The 23201-nt window shown below is 44.6% G+C and overlaps 1 protein-coding gene across 22 annotated transcripts in view; it reads right to left on the reverse strand.

Annotated features, from left to right (window-relative positions):
• Positions 1 to 712: 712 nt before the first annotated feature.
• The window catches only part of NAXD (NAD(P)HX dehydratase), an 88854-nt gene continuing 66365 nt past the window's right edge, over positions 713 to 23201 (reverse strand). For all 22 annotated transcript variants that reach the window (XR_010600482.1, XM_065592106.1, XM_065592095.1 and 19 more), the window contains 2 exons: positions 19303 to 19423; positions 713 to 3083 (listed from right to left, as the gene is read on the reverse strand). Coding sequence is in view for 21 of the 22 variants with exons in the window: in XM_065592106.1 (XP_065448178.1) it covers positions 2933 to 3083; positions 19303 to 19423 (272 nt within the window). In the remaining variant the exon portion in view is untranslated. The remainder of the gene's footprint in view (positions 3084 to 19302; positions 19424 to 23201) is intronic.

Below are 23201 nucleotides of genomic sequence, written 5' to 3' on the forward strand. Positions count from 1 at the left end.
TCTGGAAGTCGGTATGGAGTTCTTCAGTGTTTAAACAAAGCAATTTGTGAAAGGATATGAGGGGGAAAATAACTTTAGATGATCTACAATGATCTCTTCTGAAAATACAGGTCCCAACAGAAGTAATCTAATGTATTCAAAAGGCTAAAGATTTGCTTTTTAACCATTTCTTTGACTAGAGAATCAGTGGTCACTACCAAGCAGTTTTCCTGCCCCGTTTTTGGGTACTGGCACTCTTCAGAAGGCAGGGAAGTTTCTCTCGCACACACACAGCTGGTTGGAAATTTTTCAACAAAATGCTAAAGGGTCTCATGAAAGTGAGTCAAGTTCAGGCTTGTACTGAATCACAGGCAGGGTTACAATGGAAACCTGTCTGGCTCCCTGGCAGACTGAGACCACAGGATTTCCAGGGTCTGTGGCAGTCCTATCATGCAATGAAGTCATCCAGGAAACCCATCTTGAGTCAGGGCTTCCAGGCTCCCTGGTACACACCTGGGAGCCCCAGAACAAAATCAAATTTAGAAATTTCTTGTGATCCCACATTTCAGCCAGCTCTACACACGATATCATTCATATAAAAAGTATCAGTTGTATCAACTCTGTCAGTAATAAAAGTGAATGAGTACGGAGGATAAATCATCTTCAGCTAAGTCTCTTCAGCTACTGTGGGTGCTGTGTGACTAAGCCACTGCAAATAAAGTACACACGACAGTTTTGTTTTATTTGCTATAGTTTTATTTCCTATGGAAAGAAACTTGCTACATTTCCAGAATCTTTTAAAATTAACTTGTAACAATTTGTATACAATGGTGAATAACAAAGTTACTTCTGTATATAGTTAAAACAAAGGCAAATTGAAATTTATACTGACCTCTGATATCAAGCAATTTCATTTTGAAAAAACAAAAACCCAAAAGGTCTTATTTGATTTGGCTTTCCCTACAAATGTAATTTAGAAATAATACTTCTTACATACCAAATACAAAAACCTCATTTTAAAATCAATTCAACAACTGTTCTAAAACTAACTTTTTGATTTTAGGAATTAGAGTTCAAAAGTCATTCCAAGGGGAGAAAACAACAATAGCTTCTGTTCCCCAGGAAAATAGTTTACAAACCAGTGCTTTGGTAAAACACTGCGAAGCCTTTTCTTAGGAGTAAACAACTGCTCTAATTTTAAAAGTCTTAGAACCCCAACAGAATAAAATGAGCAAACATAAAAACCTATTTTAAAAATAGGTTACCAGTTTAGAAAGAAAAACAAAAATGCATTGGGGTGAGGTAGTAGTCACAGTGCATCCAAAAATATGAATTATAAGGGCCAGAGCTACTCAGAAGAGCCTTTCTGATTTAATGTGTTCACTGAAGGAAGTTATTACAAGATGTGAAAGTGCAATCTGACTAATATATAGGGTACTAAACTCCATTCTAGAAATAGGCCACTGGAAAAATGGTTTAAATGAATATGTAACATCTAATAATTACTGTAGTAGATAGTTTACAAAATTAGTCCCTATGCTCTAATGAATATGCACATTGAGTTAGATTATAGGCTAAACCATAGGGCAGTAAGTTGGTACTTACTGAAACTTCAAAAAATGTACTTCTGACTCCCCCCCCATAAATTAGTTTTACCCCAATATTAAACTATGTCCAGAAGCTTAAGAAACCCATACTGCACAAATCTCTCAACTTCTGATTTATTCCTGCCTGCATCTACTCAAACAGCAAGACACACACGGAACTGCTGACCTGTCCTCCTTGACACTAAAGTGCTGCCTTTGTTAAATGATGATCCAGTAAAAGCCTTTAAAAACCTTGCGACAGCCAAGGCTTGACCACCCCCACTTCTTTTCTATCCCCTGGGCCCAGTACAGTCTCCTAGTGGACTAACGGTATTTGACTGCCTGCATGGCACTAACATTGTCTAATTAAGTGCAGCTTTCTGGCTCCTCAATTATTATTTATGGTGGCAATAGCCACATATGCATCCATACAGTAATGTGCTCAGAGCTCTACTCCAGCAGTTTGAGTTATAACTTGTTTTGAGCTGGCATAAAAGCACTCAACCTTCTACCACCACTGACATTTTTGACCATTTAAATATCACTAGTTCCTCACCACACCTAGTACCTTTTCTTCAAATGATTACATTTCACATTGTGTTCCATATTCAATTTTAGTCTAGAGCAGTAGATGGAATATACAGTAAATTATTTCAGCTAAACATAATTCCTACCTTTCATGCCAACACTTCTAGAGTAAATCCTTATTTTAAGGGGGTTCCCCCCCCTCTACTTTTTAAAACAAGAGCCTCATTTTCTCTGAAAAATGAAGAGCAAGAATTTCAAATCAGATATTGCTGCCTCAGTGTCTAAGAATGGGCAAAGGCAACCAATTACATTCAAAATTGAAAGGAACTCCCAAGCTTTCCCTTTCCAAAGAGGCATCTTTAAAAAGGGGAAAAAATATTAATGTGGAGAAAAATGAAGTGCAGTAGCTAATTCTAGATACAGAGTTTAATAACAAAATCATGACAACCTTGGTGCAAGCCAAGAAATTCAGTTCAGCTGGTGGAAGAATTTTACTTTCTTCTTAAGTATCAAGTGCATTTTTGCAGTTCACACACACTTTAGTTATTGCTCAATAACTATGAAAGAACAGAGGAATACTTTCACTTTAGTTTTATTATATTATATAACAGATCTGCAACTACAGCATATTTCAGCCAAAACATTTTTTGTATTCCAAACTCTTAAAAAACTATCTACATTAATAATTTTTTCTATTCTTAAAAAAAAAAAAAACCTACCTAGCATACCAATGCTGCTACAGCACTTGAAAGGGTGCATTACTTATGTATATTCTACTGTAAATGTAATTACTGTTGTAGCCATTGTTCTTCCTTTCCTTCCACTCTGCTGCTTTGGCTTCAGGTTTCAAAAAGTTTGTTAAAAGCTGATCCAACTTCTGAAACCATATCAGATGTAGTCATTGAACGTCCACATTTTTGAAAGGCTTGGTTGTTACATTGCCTTGTAAGAGAACAAGCACCAAATGCAGCCACTAGAAAAGGATTTTGACTAAAGGAAAAAGGAAAAAAAATCATGTTAATTTTCTTTAAACACTTACACAGGGGAACCTTGCACAATCCCAAAAGGTAGTGGCTTATGAAAATGGTGGGTTGCAGTAAAAATTTTAAATTCAGCTGGAATACACTGCTGTCTTGTTACTGAATTTAGTGTTAACATAATTTATATGCATGAATGATTTCTGTTATTAATTCTGAGATTCTTCGGTGCTTCCATGTACCTTCTTGATGCTTACATTTTCTATAGCTGTAAGACTTTCTCAATATTAGAGTGAAGCATATTTATCCTCATTTACCACCTTATACTGGTTCTTACATTTCCATATTACAGATCCTCGTTAGGCTAGAAATTCCATTATGAAAGTTTCTCCCCTTAGCGACCTCCCTCTCCCCCCCCAGTGATATAGTACTCAATTATATGAAAAGTATTATGAGGACAGAAGGACAAGATAAAAACAGACTTGCTTTAGTGTAATGGGGGAGTGCTTAAGTCCATTCCTATCTTGTATCTGTATATGACATTTCTTTTTCCTGAGGGAGGGCTTTACATTTGTTAGTACCAAATCGCTCCTCCTTCAAGTGCTTGCTCATGTCCATTCCAAAGTAGGTGAATACTTGCCCCGAGCAGAGCCGCCAGAAAGCTTTTCCCTTAGTGACATCTGTTGGATTAGTTCTGGTGCCCCCTGGAGTCGTGTGCTCATAGCACTGGTATAAAGAGGCCTGCCACCTCCTCAATTCCTTCTTACCACCCGTGAGTCATTGGAACTTCAGCTCATCCTTGCAAGTACCTCTGTCAGTGGACTTTGTTCTATTGCCTGTACATAGTTATTTGTAGTGGTTAGGTTTCAGTTAGTTTGTTAGTAAGTTAGTTAGATTAGTGGACCGTGCTTAGTGCAGCTAGCTCTCCCCCAGCACTGGGGCATGCCTCAGTCCCTGGGGTTTAAGCTGTGTGTCTCATGCCATAAGCTGATGCTGGTTAGTGACCCCCATTCCAGCTGCCTCAAGTGTGTGCGGGAGGCCCACGTGCAGGAGCGCTGCAGGATCTGTAAAAGATTCAGGCCCTGCACTAAGACAGACAGGGACACCAGGCTTAAGCTCTTCTTCATGGAGGTGGTACTTCATCCTCCCTCAGAGCCAGGCCAGGCCAACTTGGCACCGAGTACTTTGGCCTCAGTAAGAAGCACACCAGCTTCTCTTAGACAGATGCAATGCTGTTCTGCTCCGGCGCCAAGGAAAGACGTTCCTTGGGCTTCTTGGTATTCCCGGCTCCGACAGTCATCCCTGGTGCCGAACATGACCACTCCTGCAAGGGACTCTTGGCACCGCTCTCCTCGGCCGGCGCCGAGAAAGCAGCAGAAGAAAACTGACCAGGGGTGATCCCAACACAGAGATACTGTCAGAATATGACCCATGCCGGGCCACTCAGATACCTGCTGTACAGTTGGTGCTGTTGACTCCAACCCCAGGAAGGGCTCCGTTGAGTCTGGCACCTCTGAACTCTCCAACAAGAGAGAGCCCTTGGACAACTACCCTGGTGTTACCATCCACGCCAGAGGCAGCAAGGGAGGAGCCATCGCTCCCAAAACCACCGTCCCCACCATTTGGGAGTTGTCAGTGGTAGCACAAGAGGCACTGACCCCAGGTGCTGTCGAAAGCGGCCACGATAGCACAGCACCAGTCTCCTCCCTCCTGGCACTGCTCAACTGGCACCACTTCACCTTGGTCGCCAGGAAGCATCTCCTTGAAGTTGGACTCAGAGGTGGCGTCCACCTCCCTCAGGAGCCGACACTGCTCTGGTCTGCGTTACCTGATGGCTGACATGAGTCAGGGCATTCCACCAGTAGCCTGGCCATCAGCGCAGTGGCAGAAGCCTCTACCCACACCGTCACTTCCCTTGAAATAGGGACCAAGTTCTGGTACTGAAGCTGGTGCTGAATTTCAAGATCCGGCACCGCAAGACCCATCTGGTGCCGAGGAGGAGGAACAATACCCCTTGCCTGTACAGGCTTCCACTTCCTCTTCCTCTCCCGATGAGGTGGTGGCGGGAACAAATATAGCACCCTCCCAGGACGATTATAAGGAGCACCAGGAGTGCCTCAAAAGGGTAGTTCAAAACCCAGGGATCCAGGTACAGGAGATTACAGAGTCCTCCAGTGTCCTGGTGGACATTCTTGGGCCATTAGACCCAGCAGGAGTAGTTTTGCCCTTGAATGAGACCATTTTGGACCTGATAAAGGCCTTATGGCAGACCCCAAGATCCCTGCAACCAACAGCAAAAAGGAGGGAGAAGTAGTACTTTGTTCCTCTACACCCATCCTCCACCAGGATCACTGGTGGTAGCAGTGGCCAGCAAGCGAGAATAGCAAGGTCCAACTCCCAAGATCAGAGATGCCAAAAAATTAGACCTTTTTGGCAGAAAGGTCTGTTCAACTGCTAGCCTCCAGCCCAGGATTGCAAACCAGCAAGCGCTCCTGAGCCGTTAGGATTTTAATTCTTGGAATTCTGTGGCAAAATTCAAGGAACTATTGCCAGAGGAGTCCAGGAATGAATTATCAGCCCTATTTGAGGAGAGAAAATTGGTGGCAAGGGCATCCTTACAGGCAGCCTTGAACGCAGCAGACTCTGCAGCCTGACTCATGTCTTTGGCTGTGGTTCTGAGGAGAAGCTCTTGGTTTCAGCCCTTGGGCTTACCCTATGAAGTGCAGAAGCCCTTACAACACCTCCCCGTTGAGGGTACATTCCACTTCTTGGAGCAGACGCCAAACTGCACAGCCTGAAGGACTCAAGAGCCACCCTGAAGTCCCTAGGGCTACATACACCGGATCCAACTAGGAAGCACTATAAGCCCCAACTGGTTGCTTGCTTCTATCTGCCACAGTCATAACAAGACTATAGTAAGGGAAGATGCAGAGGTTACAAGAGGAGACCTCCATCTCGGTCCTCATCTGCTTCCATGCCTGCCCCCGTCCGAGGTAATCAATAAGGTCTAAGCAGGCCTTTTGATAGGACGCGCAGGGACGACATACCAGGAGAATATATGGATCTCATTTCCCCCATTTTTGTGGACCAGTTATCCCACTTCTATCGAGCATAGGTCTGCATTACCTCGGATCAGTAGATGCTATGCACGATAGCACTGGGATACACCCTTCAGTTCAGTTGTTCCCCTCCTTTCCACTCCCACCCTCCATCCTTCCTTCAGGGACCCTTCTCACGAGCAACTCCTGAAAGTAGGAGCAGTGGAGAAAGTTCTGCCAGAATTAAGGGGCCGGGGGTTCTACTCCCATTATATCCTAATCCCGAAAGCCAACAGAGGTCTCAGACTGATTATGGACCTGAGACACCTCAACAGATTCATGAAGAAGCTGACATTTTGTATGGTCTCCTTGGCCTCCATCATCCCCTTGCTGCCTTCGATTTGAAGGATGCTTATTTTCACATTTCAATCTTTCAGGGTCACAGAAGATTCCTCAGATTCATTGTGAGCCACGTGCGCTACCAATTTGCCGTGCTTCCATTCAACCTGTCAGTTGCCCCTCAGGTGTTCACGAACTGAACGGCAGTTGTCGCAGACTTCCTCAGGAGACAGGGGGTTCAGGTCTACCCTTTGCTCCATGACTGGCTGATCAGAGGTCGGACCAAGGCCCAGTTGGAGTCAAATGTAAATTTAATACAGTCAACTTTCCAGGACTTAGGTCTGTTGATAAATATGCAGAAGTCTACTCTCTCTCCCCAGTTCTGAAGATAGAATTCACTGGGGGTGATCCTCAACTTGATTCAGGCCAGAACCGTCCCCCTGGAAACCTGGTTCTAGGTCCTCAAAGAGAGCCTCAGAAATCATCCCAGCACCACTGCAAGAAACTGCCTAAAGCTCCTAGGACATAGGACATCATGCACCTACGTGGTGCAGCATGCAAGTTTATGGCTCAGACCTCTTCAGGCTTGGCTGGCATTGGTATACATGCTAGCTTGACACCACCTGTAAACATGGTTGTTACAATTCCCTCTTCGGTGATCGCCACCCTTTGGTGGTTAGACCCATGGGCAGGAATCCCATTCTCGAGACCTCAACCATCAATGTCTCTCATCACAGACATGTCAGCAATGGGATGGGGGGCGGGTGCTCCCTCAGAACTCAGAGCAGTTCGCCTAGCCTGCCAAGTGTTCCAACCCCGCCTGGAGGACAGGACTTTGTGTTGGCAAGGGTAACGGGACCTCCATTTGAACTGCTGGCAATGTACTCTCTGCTTTACTTATCCAGGAAGGTGGCCTTCCTGGTGGCCATTACTTCTGCCAGAAGGGTCTCTGAGATCTGAGCCCTTATTTCAGAACCATCTTATACACTCTTCTTCAAGGACAAGGTTCAATTGCAGCCACATCCAACCTTCCTTTTCAAAGGTGGTCTCCCAATTCCATAATAACTGAGATATCTTCCTACCAGAAGCCACATACTAACAGGGAGGAACAGACTCCACTCACTAGATGTTAGATGTGTGTTAGCCTTCTACATAGAAAGGACTAAACCTTTTAGAAGAATCTACTCAGCTTTTGTAGCCATTGCAGACAGAATGAAAGGCCTTCCAGTCTTGGCCCAGAGAATGTCATTGTGGGTCTCTTCCTGTATCTGCACGCTATGACCTGGCAAAGGTCCCCGCTCCTCCTGCCATGATGGCACATTCTACAAGGGCTCAAGCATCTTCAGTGGCATTTGTGGTTCAAGTTCCTATCCAGGACATCTGTGGAGCGGCAACATGATCATCAGTCCACACTTTTGCATCTCATTACGCCATCACCCAGCAGGTGAGAGACAAAGCGGGTTTCAGCTGAATGGTATTATCATTAGTATGAACTCTGAACCCTCCACCTCCGCAACTGCTTGGGAGTCACCTACTTTGGAATGGACATGAGCAAGCACTCAAGAAAAAATAATTACTGTTCTTCGAGATGTGTTGCACACATAGTTAAAGCAGTACCAAACTGTGTAGACAAGCCCTAAGTTGCACTGCCTAACAACACCCAAGGTCTGTTCTGCCAGCTGTACTTAGAGCACAGTGTACTCCAGCCATATCCCTTGCAGTGGGGATAGCCTAGAGGCATTACAGCAACCCTATGCTAAATCAGAAACCCACTTACGCAGAGCTTATTCCACGGCAGCCATCTTTGCTTCCTTCAAAACCAGAGCAGTGTAAAAGGGCTGCAACATAATTAAGACTCTGGTCCAAGGTTCAGAGAAGTGACTGGTTAAGAAAGCCTCAAGAAACCTTGAGTCCTGGTCTGGGTTACAATGAGTCAGAAAAGATCTACAGATTTCTGTAGCAAAGTAAAAGGTCTGTGGTTCAACTAAAAGCAGACGATCATTATATTAAACAGAACTTGAATTCAAGATTAAATGGAGCAGCACAGCCAAGTACTGTTCCCACTGAAATCCGCAACTAACCTATTGCTACTCCTCTTCTAGGTGTGGGGGCAGTGACAGCATTCGCCGTCTTCTCCCCAGCAGTTAAAAGACTTCCATAATTTTGCACACTCAGATGCTGCCCGCAGATCAACAAGAATCACCTTAGGAATCCTAAGCTCAGAAATAGCTAAAGGTTAACACGCATAGGAATCTAGTTTCTAAAGCTACTACATATGCAGTTTATTGCACTAGCAAGCTCCAGAGAGGACTCCTTCCTATATGCTGCAGTCACGGCTTACTTACACATATGGCTCATGTATTCCACCACAAGAATTCCTGAATTCCACTGCCATCATAATTTATTTTGCTGCCTTAATTTTTATTTCCCCCCTCACACACAGGCTCTGTGTTAGCCTAAACTAGCCAGGGAGCACAGAGAGCCATAAATGGGGGATGGCCAGCTGAACTGCCCCTAGAACATTATGGGGGCTGAAGCCCAGGGACATGAGCAATTGAAGCTCAGTCCTTTCCCCTGGCCCACATGGGGGAGGTAGGAAAGAGAGATGTTCTGAGCTAGGCCACCTGAAGGACACCCCAGGAGGCAAGACTCAGGAAGATGAGGCACTAAAACAAGCTACAAGCTCCTCCTTTCCCTGGTACATAAGGAGGTTTCAAGTGGACTGCCTAGAGCAGTGGTTTTCAATTTGTGGACCCCTAAAATATTTCGAATGGAGGTGCAGACCCCTTTGGAAATCTGAAGCATTACTGACCCTGAGTCGCCCACGGACCACAGGTTGAAAACCAGTAGCCTACAGAATGTTGCTGGAGTTAAAGATCAGGAAGCAGAAGCAGCCCACTGGGAGAATACTATGTGTACATCAAACCATCTCTCTGAAGGATTAGCAATCTGCTTTATGTTGCACAAAATGTAATAATGTTTTTACCTATCATGGCAGCTGCAACTAATTTTCAGCAAATGAACTGGTCTGTTTTTCTCTAGACTTGTCAAATTTCAGCATTTAAAAAGTGTCTGATTATTCTGCTGCTAATTCTGTAGCAAGTCCTTGTTCATTGATATAATGAAAGCATAACTACAGACTACACTGACCTCAGTGTGCATACTGGATAGCATCCTCAGAACACTAATACAAGTAGTAATTTCACATATGTAACATCAGCAAGAAATCAAAATTATTTTTGAAACTATAGTTTAAAAAAAGTGGAACCAATAAAGTTATGGCTGACAAAATGCAAGACTGAAATTGAGAAGTAAAATGGAAATCTGAAGAGCAAACAGTCAAAGAAGCAGAAACAAAAAAGACATTCTTTAAATAATATTATCACAAACAGAAAGCCTGTGAGAGAACTGGTAGGGTCTGCTGGACTACAGGAAGTAAAGGGAACAATTAAGATAAGGACATTGCAGAGAAATTAAATTGATGCAAAGAAGTCACCAAAGATAATATTGGGGAGATACCTAACCAAGATCTACTCTTTTCAGTGAGTGACGATGATTGAGATATTGGAACAACTGGATTAAAAAGTAATCAGTCAGAAGGATTAGCCAAGGAGAGGTTACTTACCTTACAGTAACATGAGTTCTATGAGATGTTTTGACTCTATGGGTACTCCACTATGGGATGTGCATGCACCCATGTGCTCTTGACCAGAGAATACCCAATAGTGTCCACAGGCCTGCACCTATGCGGAGCAGCGCCTCATGCCTCCATACAAGGGCATACAAGGAGGCATGGGCCTGCCGCCATTCATTTCCTTCTCGACTGCAAAGCTGAAGACTCCACAGCAGATGGGTAAAAGGGCGAGAAGAGGAGCACCCATAGGGACAAAACATTCTGAAGAACTCAAGTTAGTGTGAGGTAAATAACCGTTCCTCCTCCTTTCAATATATGTCCCTGTGCATGCTCCACTGTAGGGTACTTCATTGAAGAAGGGAGTGCTGAGGAGCCAAGTCCAGGACTGCTTGGAAGACTGTCAAAGGTAGTATCATCACTGGAAGCAGGTGAGTTGGCGTAATGCTTTGCAAAGGTATGGATGGATGGTGCAGACCCGCTGAGGGAGCTGCATACCTGCAGATTCACAACAGTTTAAGATGCAGCCTGAAACCCATTTAGATAGAAATAACTTATCTCCCCACAAAAGTTATCATTTGAAAAGAGGATGAAGAGACAACCTTGGAGAGATCCGAAAGGTCTTAGTCCTATCAAGGTAGAAGGCATAGGCCCTTCTGACATCCAGTGTGTGAAGGCTCGTCTCCTCTCTGGAGGCATGTGGTTTAGGGTAGAAGACTGTTAGGCAAATCTCTTGGCTAATGGGATATTCCAAAGAAATGTGGATGGGGAAGCAGTGTGACTTTGTCTCTATATAAGATGGCATATGGTGGGTCAGCCATAAGAATGCTGAGTTCTCCCATTCATTTGGCTGATATGACAACTATGAGGAATGAAGTCTTAAGGGGGAGGTGGAGGAGAGAGCAAATAGCTATTTGTTCAAAAGGAGGCTTCCTCAGGGCATTAAGAACCAGGATGAGTTCCCACTGAGGGGGTCGGAGGAAAAAGGTTGTGAAAGCCCTTGAGGAATCTGGCTGAGGTAGGATGGGCAAAGCCTGAAGCCACGGATGGGTGAGTGAAAGGCTGTAATGCTGGCCAAATGCACTTTAATTGAGCTTATTGATAGCCCTTGTGTCTTTAAGTGTAAGAGGCAATCCAGGATCTTGAAAGGCAGGACTCTGAGGCTTGAGAAGGTGGAAGAAAGCACCAGGAACAGAGACATTTCCACTTTTGAAGGTAAGTTTTTTTGGGCACTAGAGGTCTCCTACTAGATAGGAGACTGTCTGAACTCCAGTAGAGCAGGTTAGTTCCATGCTTGATAACAGAAGCCAAGCTGTCTGATGCAGGAAGGAGGGGCTAGGATGGAAGTGGGTCCCTAAATTCTGTGGCAGGAGGTCCTTCCTAGGAGGGAGTCTAGAATCTTCTGCAATAATGTGATACATGTGCAAAGGCTGTCTGCTTAGAGTATACACTGATCTTAACCATGTTTGAAAACATGCAAGATGCAGACTTGCATGAAGTGCTACAAATGTGGAGGCTAACATGTTCCAAGAGTTGCAGGCAAGTCCTTACAGATGTTTGTGGACTGCACTGTACTGTCAAGATTAGACTGGATAGTGTGGAAAACCTGTATTTGGATAGGTAGGCTCTGGCTGTTAGGGAATCCAGGCAGTGGTGAGCTGGAGCTGGTTCCCACCAGTTCGCAGGAACCGGTTGTTAAATTTAAAAGCCCTTTTAGAACCGGTTGTTCTGGGACAACCGGTTCTAAAAGGGCTTTTAAATTAAACAAAAGCTCCAGCAGCTGTCGCCCCGCCCCCAGCCCCAGCTCACCTCACCTCCCCCTCCTCCCCTAAACTCCTCCCCTTCCCTTGCTTCCTGTGAGCGCGGGAAGCCTGAAAACAAGCTGCAGCAGGTAAGCTGGGGCGGGCTCCAGGGAGGCGCAGTGCAGCTCCGGCCCGGCCCCAACCGAGCGCCCCCGGCTTCGGCCCAGCCCCAACTGAGCGCCCCAGGCCGGCTCGGGCCCCGCGACGCCGGCCCAGCTCTGGTGGAGCACCTCCGGCTCCGGCCCGGCCGAGCGCCCCAGCCCGACTTGGGTCCTGCAGCGCCGGGCCCAGTCCTGGCTCAGCGGCTCCGGCCCAGCGGACCCGGCCCTGGCTGAGCGGCTCCAGGCAGCGTGGTAAGGGAGCAGGGAGGGGGTGTTGGAAGAGGGCTGGGGAATTCGGGGGGTTGTGGGGGGGGTGGATAGGGGTCGGGGCAGTCAGAGGGCAGGGAACAGGGAGATTGAATGGGGGGCAAGGGTCCTGGGGGGGCAGTCAGGAAGGAGTAGGGGTTGGATGGGATGGTGGGGGGCAGTCAGGGGACAGGGAAGGGGGGTGGATGGGGCAGCGGTCCCGGGGGGGGGGGGGGGGGTCAAGCAGGGCCAGCTCTAGGCACCAGAAAAACAAGCTGGTGCTTGGGGCGGGACATTTTTAGGGGCAGCATGGCGGGTGCCAGAATGCCACCCCTAAAAAATGTGCCCCGGCCGCCCTAGCTCACCTCCGCTGCTGCCGCCGCTCGCGCACCACTGCTCACCCTCCCTCCCAGGCTCTCAAACCTGGAAGGGAGGGGGAGATCCTGAGCTGCCGCGGCGCGCGAAACAGCTGATTCGCGTGCCACTGCTCCCCCTCCCTCCCAGGCTTGAGAGCCGGGAGGGAGGGGGAGCCTCCGAGCGGCCTCTCCCCCTCCTTCCTAGGCTTGAGAGCCTGGGGGGAGGAAGCAGGGCTGGGGATTTGGGGAAGGGGCGGAGTTGAGGCAGGGCCAGGGGGTGGGGTAAGAAAAAAAACGGGGGGGGGGGGGGTGGAGGGGGGCGGCCAAAATTTATTTTGCTTGGGGCGGCAAAAATCCTAGATCCGGCCCTGGGGTCAAGGAACGTGGCGGGTTGGATGGGGCAGGAGTCCCGGGGGTGGGCACAACCCTCTCGTGAAGTGAGGAGGAGGGAACCTGTTAATATTTTGGCAGTGCATCACTGAATCCAGGGTAGCGCCTATAATGTTTTTTTGTTTTGGGGTTTGTTTTTTTGGATTGCAATTAGAATAGATTTCTTGTAACTTATGAGAAGGCCTAGAGATTGGAAGAAGTGGTGCTTTGGAGGTTGCCAACTGAAGCTGTAGGTCTGACTGGCCTATGATCAGCCAGTTGTCCAAGTATTGGAATACTGCAATGCCCCAGTGACAAAGGCGAGCTGCTAAGGCTAAAAGGATCTTTGTAAAGACCCTCAAAAGGCCATGGAGAACTCAAAGGGAAGGGCTCAATATTGGTAGTGATATTATCCTATTACAAAGTGTAGAAAACGCTTGTGAGAATGGTGGATGGCTACCTGAAAGCAGACATCTTGTAGATCAAGGGCAACAAACCAGTCTTCCAGATCTAGGAATGGAATAATGGTTGCTAGAGTCACCATTCTGAAAAGCTGTACAAGGACATAGTGGTTCAAATTCCTGAAGTCGAGGATTGTCTCCACCTTCTGTGCCTCTTGAGGACTAGGAAATAGCTGGAATAGAACCCTCTTCTGACAAACTCGGGTGGTACCAGTTCTATCACCCCCAATAATAAGAGACTACCGCCTGTTGTAGGAGCTCCTTTGTGAGAAAGGTCCCTAAAGAGAGGGGGTGGAGGGTAGAGTGGATGTTTACAGTGTAACCCACTTTGACGACCGCCAAAATGCATTTGTGTAAGGTGATGTGTTCCCAGGCAAGTAGGAATTCGGACAGGCAGTTTTCAAAGCTCGGCTGGATGGAACAATCGCACCGCATAGAATGGAGGAGGCTGCTCGATGCCCTCAACTGAGGTATCAAAACTGCCTCTTAAAGGGAGGTGCAGACTGGATAGTTGTAGAGGCAGATGGACCTCTGTTTTGGGGTTTAGGTCTTCTCCTGAAGGGCTCCAGGGTTTGGGGAAGGCATGATGGTATTGAAAGAGCCTGATCTGCTGAGTGGTTTGAGATCTGCTAAAACATATTTATGTTGCAGGGACATAAATTCCCATAGACCAGAGTGTTGCCCTGGAGTCCTCAGGCTGTAGAAAGAGGAGTCCAGGTGGTCAATGAAAAGCTTGGGCCCTTCACTGGAAATGTCATCTACAGCATTCTGCTCCTTTCTTATGAGGCGAGAAGACTGAAACCAAGATGTTCTTCTCATAATCACAGCCATGGTCATGGATTTAGAGCATCTAGAGCAGCCTGCAGGCAACTAACTGGCCTTCAGAAATGAGGGACAGAATTTGGTGTCTCTTGTCTTGTGGCAGGTGTTCAATAAAGTGTGTGAATTTCGAGTAATTGTTGAAATCCTATTTCATCATCAAGGCCTGATAGTCGGCAATTCGAAATTGAAGAGCAGATGATGAGTAGTATTTCCTGTCTAGTAAGTCCAGTTGTTTGAACTCCTCATCCAGAGGGGGTCTAAAGCAAGTCTGACTGTTCCCTTTGCTGGCTATGTCCACTCTTAGGGAATTAGGGGTAGGATAGGAGAAAAGATGCTCCATTCCCTTAGGTGGAATAGAATTTTTTTTTTTCCATCTGTCCACTTACAGGTGGGTAGAACTGTGGCAGGTGTTTGCCACAGAGTGTGAGCGGGAGATAATAATCTTTCCCTTGGGATTGATGTTAAATTACTCACCAAAGAGAGTGCTGGGACTCCCGGCCTTCTTCCAAGAGGATCAGTACAGAGTTTGCCAGGCACTTCATGAGGTCCTAGAAGACCCTTAAGTCATCAGCACATGATGGTGGCAGTGGCATTGCTGCCTCCTCTGGAGAATGAGGACCAGCTGGCTGAGGAAGCAAGACCTCTTCAATCTGTGGTTCTTGCTTCTCCTGTGTACCATCTAATACTGACAAAGCGTGTGGTACTGGAGACTAGTTTATCGGTACTGGAGGGTGATACGGTACTGCTGGGAGCTGAAGTTTCTTTTTGGATGACATCCTGAAGAATTGTTCTTCAAAGCGGCCCTGTGATTCCCACTCTACACTGTGCCTGCTAGAATCAGAGAGGGGGTCACCAAACATGGTCACAGTCCCAAGACCTAGGAGGTTTGGTTAGTTTTGGGAGACCCTCTTCATTAAATGGGCTCACAGGAGCATCACAGTATGGTATAGAGGTTAGGGAAAACTAAGTTTGGGGCGGGCCTCACGTATTGTTACCAGTACCAAAAGATTGGCGGCTCAACTGAGAATTGGCATGCAGGCGCCAGGGCTGTATTGGGGGGGGGGGGTGTCTATGATAGACCTCTTTGAAATGAGGGACTCCAGTTCATCCAGAACTACGAGGTGCTCTGTGGAAAGGAATCTGGAAGGCAATGGAGGGCTATGATAGCCAGTGGCCAAAGCCAGGGTCAGGACTGGAGTGGATATTGGGAAGTAGCTGGTGAATGAAGTACTAAAGAGTTCTCCAGATCTTCTCGGACCTCAGAGTTATGGTAAGATGATGGTACCGGAGCATGTGGGGTAGGTGTGTGTGTTGTGATGCCAAGATGTCAGATGGCACCAATGACAATGGCGCCCTGAGAGTAGAGAGCTTGTCCATGTGGAATTTTTTATGCAGTACTGGTGCCTCAGTGCTATCCTTTGAGGGATGCGAGGTCTCCTGATAAGTCTTTTGGGGTGAACCACCCCTCGTTTGTTTCCCTGCTTGGGGAAGTTTGCTTCTTTTCCCTGAAGGTCTTGGTGTCAAGGGCTGCTGACAAGGTTCCAGCAGACACTGGAGTAGCCTGAGATGTTGAGGCTCATGTACTGGGGCAGGGGAGGCAGCAGATACATCTGGAGCTAGGAAGAGTTCAGTATAGTTTCCCTGTCTTTCTTGGACCTGCCTTTGAACCCCAAGTAGACCGTGCACTTTGAAGCAATGTGGGATACACTCAAGCACCTCAGGCAATTAGAGTGTCCATTGCTATAGGAAAAAAACCTTTGGCAGATCTGATAGGGTTTTTAGGCATAACCAAGAAGATCTAGACACTAACTCCAACTTTTAAGGGGTAAAACTATTCCCTCTCCCCTCCCCCCAGCGCACAACTGTGCTACAGTTGAAATAAAACCAATGAAATAAAATAAAACAAGTAAAGGTTTCACAGGGAAAAGGCAGAAAGCTGAAAACAGTGGACACCAAATTTCTCTGTCTTGAACTGCAGGTAGTTAAGAAGGAGCTGAGTAGGGGCGGGCCCACATCTCCTCATATGACCTCATAGGGAGACATGAGGCACTACTCTTCACTGGTGCGGACCCATGGAGACTATTCTGTATTCTCCAGTTAAGAGTGCATGGGCACGCACACATCCTACAGAGGAGCACCCATAGAGACATATACTCAAAGAACTAAGAGTTCTCAAGAAACTTAAGAGTAAAATGGCTGAGCTGCTTCTAAAAATATGTAATCATTAATATCAGCTCCTATACTGGAAGGCTATGAGTAACTAATGGCTATTAGCCAGGATGGGCAGGAATGGTGTCCCTAGCCTCTATTTGCCAGAAGCTGGGAATGAGCGACAGGGGATGGATCACTTGATGATTACCTGTTCTGTTCATTCCCTCTGGGGCACCTGGCACTGTCGGAAGACAGGATACTGGGCTAGATAGATCTTTGGTCTGATCCAGCAGGGCCATTCTTATGTTCTTATATTCTAACTATTAAAAAAGCAAAAGGCACTAAGGGTGATGCTAGGATTTACAGACCCATGATCCTTACTTCAGTACCAGGAGAATAAGTAGAAATTATTATTAAAATTAGAATAAAAAAATCACACCTAGATGAAAATGATAATGGGAACAAAGAACTGGGCATCATGAAGTATGGGCTGGATGAATGGACTGTAAGGTGGATAGAAAGCTGGCTGGATCGTCGGGCTCAACGGGTAGTGATCAATGGCTCTATGTCGAGTTGGCAGCCGGTTTCAAGCGGAGTGCCCCAAGGGTCGGTCCTGGGGCCGGTTTTGTTTAATATCTTTATTAATGATCTGGAGGATGGTATGGACTGCACTCTCAGCAAGTTTGCAGATGACACTAAACTAGGAGGCGTGGTAGATACACTAGAGGGTAGGGATCGGATACAGAGGGACCTAGACAAATTAGAGGATTGGGCCAAAAAAAACCTGATGAGGTTCAACAAGGACAAGTGCAGAGTCCTGCACTTAGGACGGAAGAATCCCATGCACTGCTTCAGACTAGGGACCGAATGGCTAGGTAGCAGTTCTGCAGAAAAGGACCTAGGGGTCACAGTGGACGAGAAGCTGGATATGAGTCAACTGTGTGCTCTTATTGCCAAGAAGGCTAACGGCATTTTGGGCTGTATAAGTAGGGGCATTGCCAGCAGATCGAGGAACGTGATCGTTCCCCTTTATTCGACATTGGTGAGGCCTCATCTAGAATACTGTGTCCAGTTTTGGGCCCCACACTACAAGAAGGATGTGGAAAAATTGGAAAAAGTCCAACGGAGGGCAACAAAAATGATTAGGGGTCTGGAGCACATGACTTATGAGGAGAGGCTGAGGGAACTGGGATTGTTTAGTCTCCAGAAGAGAAGAATGAGGGGGGATTTGATAGCAGCCTTCAACTACCTGAAGGGGGGTTCCAAAGAGGATGGAGCTCGGCTGTTCTCAGTGGTGGCAGATGACAGAACAAGGAGCAGTGGTCTCAAGTTGCAGTGGGGGAGGTCCAGGTTGGATATTAGGAAACACTATTTCACTAGGAGGGTGGTGAAGCACTGGAATGCGTTACCTAGGGAGGTGGTGGAGTCTCCTTCCTTGGAGGTTTTTAAGGCCCGGCTTGACAAAGCCCTGGCTGGGATGATTTAGTTGGGAATTGGTCCTGCTTTGAGCAGGGGGTTGGACTAGATGACCTCTTGAGGTCCCTTCCAACCCTGATATTCTATGATTCTATGATCACTGTGGATAGTTCACTGAAAAACATCTTCCATGCACACTGGTGATCAAAACAGCAAACAATATTAAGATGAATAAAGAATGTAAAAGAAAAATAACTGATAATTTTATAATACTCTGAGTCAATGGTATGCCCTAACCCAATATACTGTGTTCAGTCCTGGTTACCTTATCTCAAAACAGATATAGTGAAAACAGAAGGGTTTTAAAAGGGGGACGGGGGGATGATGAAAATGTCTAGAAGCATACAGAAACTGCCACAAGGAGAGATTAAAAAGACATGTAATAAGGTGCATCATAAGAAAGTATAAAAAAACATTTAGTATAAAGAAAGTAAATGGGATGATCCTATTTACACACACACAATAGAAAAATGAAGGGGTCATGCAATTAAATTTAAAAAGGCAACATATTTAAAATATACAAAAGGAAATTCTTTAACATGGTGCAAAACCTGTGGAACTGATTGGCACAATACACCATTGAGGCCAAGAGTAGAGCAGGATTCAAAAAAGGATTACATATTTATATGGCTAATGAGACTATCTCCTGTTCCTAAAGTACTAGAAAAACAGGGAGAGTTATTCCATAACTGTGTACTTCAGAATTTTTTTGTGATTTCCTTTGAAGCAGCGGTACTGGCTACACAAAGGATATAGAACTATCTGGATCACTAGTCTGATCTGATAGGAATTATTATATAGTCTTAAAACAGCTGGCAATGACCTTTTATTTTAAAATGTTTTATTCTGAAGCCAAATTACTTCTGAGATTTTGACATATCCAAATGAAATGCTTTTAAGTACCTGTAACTAGTTTAGTTGATTCTTCGGTTAGTCCATTAGTATTTTAGAATTTATTTATACATTTATAATTTAAATGACAAATTACATTTGTAGAATCACCTGATTGTACCAACACAAATCATCATCAATACACCACAGAGAGAAAACAAAATTATATATATATTTGTATATTGTTGAGATTTCACTGCTGTACAGCAACTGCCATTTATTTAATATTATGTCTGATATATATTCTGTCTATGAAATTCATTTTAAAAACATATGTTCTGGTAAATAAATATTCTTGGAAATCAATTCAGGTTTGTATTGCTTTTCTGCCTTGTGATCTTGAGCCATCCTCAGAGTCAAGAGACAGTTTGACTTCATCAAAATCAGAACTATTACAATGACTATGGTCTACTCTACAACACAAAGTTTGTCAGGGTGTCAGTCAGTGTCCCAAATTCAGATTCGTTGGGTTTCTTAACGTTTCTACAGGCGTTGCTGCGAAGAACATGGGCTCATATGAGATAAAAGAAGTAACTAATGAAATCATACCCATTAGTTTTTTCTGGTCCAGCAAGAAATGCCCAGTGTGCCAAGACTCCAAGAGAACCTGAAAGAAGGTCCCCTTGTCCACCACATCTTCGGCTGCTTCCTTCATGACTGCATACAAGTACTACAAAGAAACCAAAAACAAAGGGTCATGTATACTTACCCTCTATTTATGTGACATACTACCATGGCTGTGAGGGCTGAGGAAACACTGGAAATGCAAGGTATGCTAGAACATTTCTTCTCTGAGGAGAGACACTGTCAGGTTAGAATTTACTTTAAAGAAGACGCCATCACCCATTTCTAAAAAAGCATCTTTCAATGATTAAAAGCAAAATCATTTAAAAATAAAACTTATCTAGTATGCAGTTTACTTTTTCCATTCCTCTCAGCATGGAAAATAGACTGTCTCTAGCCAATTTCACATGTAGGTTTTCATGCACTATTATTAATTATATTACCATAATGACCAGAAGCCCCAATCAGGGCTGGGTCTCCACTGTATGAGCCATTGTACAAACACAAAGCACAAAAAAGTCTCACCTGAAGCATTTACGAATCTGACAAGTGATTTACAAAGATGGAGCAGGGGAAAGAAATATAATTAGAAACCAACCAACTAACTTGTAGTGTTTGGGTTGTAAATACTGCTTGGAATTTTTTTTTTTTTTAAATAAAACCTACATCGTGGGCAAAATTTGATCAACGTATCCCTTTCAAAGGCCATAAATAATTATCAAAACATTAACATCTTATAGTATCTGCATTAACTGTCCCAATAAAAGGGGGTAGGCAATTTTTTAAAAATTAACAGAAGATTAGGGCACAGAAGTTTTCTGGGTCTCTTAACACACTGTAAACTCTCAGGAGAAAGGACTGTGGGTAAAATTTTCAAAAGCATCTAAAAGTCATTTAGGAGCCAAAGTCCCATTGAACATTAATGAGACTCAAGCGCTTTGGAAAATGAGACAAAGGTTCCTCTGAAATCTTTTACTTTGTGTGCATCATATAGCACTAATATTATCACGGACACCATATAAATTACATTAATACCCACTCAGTCTACAGATACAATGCTCAACATGAAATGATTGAGAGAACAATTTTTTTTTTAAAACAGAAACTTGTTACAAAGATTAATATCGGAATCCAGCATCTATCAGGCTATTTCAAGTAGCCCGCACTTCCCACAAAAGGTTGTCTGCAAAACTAATTACATTTTATAGGAATGAGGAGAAATTATTGCAAAGCGCTGTTAATGTTCTGTTAATGTAGCTATAGAAATTGAATTTTCCCATTACCTTAATTTCTGCAACTTTAACTCGGCCACACTGAATGTATTTAGAACTGTTTATTTTGGCTTTTCCTTGTTAAGTATGTAATGAAATAGTTCTGTCTGTTGTTAAATGTAAGAAACTACACAATACATTCACCATAGTCATGTTATCACTGTTGTAGAAGCCACCTAGAAGACAGAGCACTGGATTGATACTCAGGATACCTGGATTCAAATCCTGGCTATGCCACTGGCCTACCAGTGACCTTGGCAAGTCATTTAATTTCTCTGTACCTCAGTTTCCCCATGTGTAAAATGGGAATGATGCTTACCTCCCTTTTATAAAGTGCTTTGAGATCTACTGATAAACTATATAAGCAATGGGTATTACTATTTTTATAAATGTTAATTGTGACACCTTTATGTTGCATTACTTGTGTGTGTGTGTGTGTGCGCGTGCGCTTTTTTCCTTTTATTTAGGGAAGAGATTGCCTGTGCTTAATAGGTTCCAGGTAACATTTAAAGTTATTTTCTTATGGGGGGGGGGGGAGAGAGAAGGGGCAAGTTCAGGCCTTTGCAACTGAGATTTTCTTCTGTTCTTTGTCAACAGTGTTACTATGGAAAGGTTAGGTCACAGTATTAGATTTTGCATTTTTACTCTGAAGGCACCCAGCTTCATGGGGTGAATTCAAGATAGTATGGGCATGCAAATAGTTTAGCTGTAATCCAACTCCTACTGCCCACAGGATCACTTTCCTCCATTCTAGACATACTGAGCTGCAAGGGCTCACAAAGCAAATAAAAAGAAAACAAAATGAATTCAGGCACATCCCCTCCAAAATCCCTCCTCCAGGGAAACAACTAGACTCACCCCCTCTTCTCTCTTTGTTGCTGGGCTATGGGGCAAGGGTCACAAAGCCTCTCCCAGATCCAGAATAAACAGAATCTGTCCAGCAGGGAAGCAATTACTTGGGACATCAACCCCTGCTCCAAGTCTCTAACGTCCACCTCTAGGTCCTGGCCTCGACTTCCCCAAGACCCCTGAACATTACTGTTCATCTTAAATACCTGAGCTGCTCTCACATGAATTTTCTGCAAGAGGAACCATTGAACCTTTTTATTTAGAAAGTGGGGCAATTTGCATGAAACATTGGGGAAATTTATTTGCACGTGCTTAAACAATAGCATTTAAAATCCGGTTATCACAATCACACCCTTTCCAGTTCAGCTCTAAGGCTGTACTCTCTCTTTGTTGGTGGGTGTGACAGAGAAATATACTATGAGCCCCTCTCTCTCCTGCCAGTTGTCTCAGCAGTAATCCATCTGGGCTCATCAGGCCAAGCAACTGTGCTTTGTTGGTGTCATCAAGAGGGCACGGATTTATTAATCACTAACAACATTTTAGCAGATGCCACCACAACATGCCCAGAAGTTAATTTTTCAATCACTCCTCCCTCCACCTTCGATTATGGATGTGTTTCTCAGTGTGTACTATTTGTGTGTCAAGTTTCAAAGGTCAGGGGTTTTTTTTTTTAATTAGCTGTGTGACAAAGGTGATATAGTTTGGGGAGAAATCTCTCTAATTCTGCTATTCTGAAGATAATACATCACAGGATTTTCACTGGAAGGTCTTGAACTCTTGGCAGGAGGCAGGATGGAAAATCCTCCGCTCAAAGCTTTTATTTTGGCCATCTCAGCCCCTGCTTATTAGCCACGTGTCACCATCTGCCACTACCTCGCAGTCCCTTAGCCGTCTAGTCAGCTCTGAATTGTGAAGCAACTGCTCTTCACACTAAGCCCATTATAAAATAAAACTATAAAGTAAAAGATTTCTGCAAGCCTCATATGTACACACCACCTAGAAGGTAACAAAAGCATAAGCAGAGATGATGGGGCACAAATCAGTGAGGAAGCTTCAGAGAAGCAGAATTCCATGTATGTAACTTACATAATGGGAAAAGGTACCATCACCCTCACAAGTCTCAGTCTTGGAGACTCAGTAACTCAAGATATGTTTCAAGATAGAAGGTTGACACACTGCAGTAAGCGCATTGCGAAAAGAAAAAAAGACTGATGACCAGTATTAAGACCTGTGAACTTTTAAAATTAAAATAAATAAAAAGGAATAAAATACTTCCAAGCAACAACAAAGGCATAAACTGACGGACTGGCAGAGCCTCAGAGGATATGTCTTTGTGATGCTTTTTCAAAAGTTTGGCTAGTTCAGTTAGAGATCTCTTTGACCCCCACAAAGGAACTGTAGGGCACCTGGTCTTGGAAACAGGTTCTGCAGTACTAAGAATTTAGATTGGGGCTCTTCCCCAGAGGCCAAATCTAAGCAACAGATGTTTGTAAAAATGGGCAGGAACGACCATGTGGCTGACCTTCCATACACCCTGCATGGAGCAGTGGCAGCTAGTAGCAATGGTGTTGGCCCATCACTAGACAGAGGTGGTATAACTGTTATTAAATGGTGCAGAAAAGAATTCAATAAATATTTCTGTTCTGTATTTGGAAAGAAGCAGGATGATGCACTTGTATCATAAAAGAATGAAGTACTTTCCAGACCATTAGTTACTAAAGAGGATGTTAGACAAGAATTGCAAGGCATAAACATTTTAAAATC

The sequence above is a fragment of the Chrysemys picta genome, chromosome 1 (assembly GCF_011386835.1).
Source record: "Chrysemys picta bellii isolate R12L10 chromosome 1, ASM1138683v2, whole genome shotgun sequence".
NCBI classification, from domain to species: Eukaryota; Metazoa; Chordata; order Testudines; family Emydidae; genus Chrysemys; species Chrysemys picta.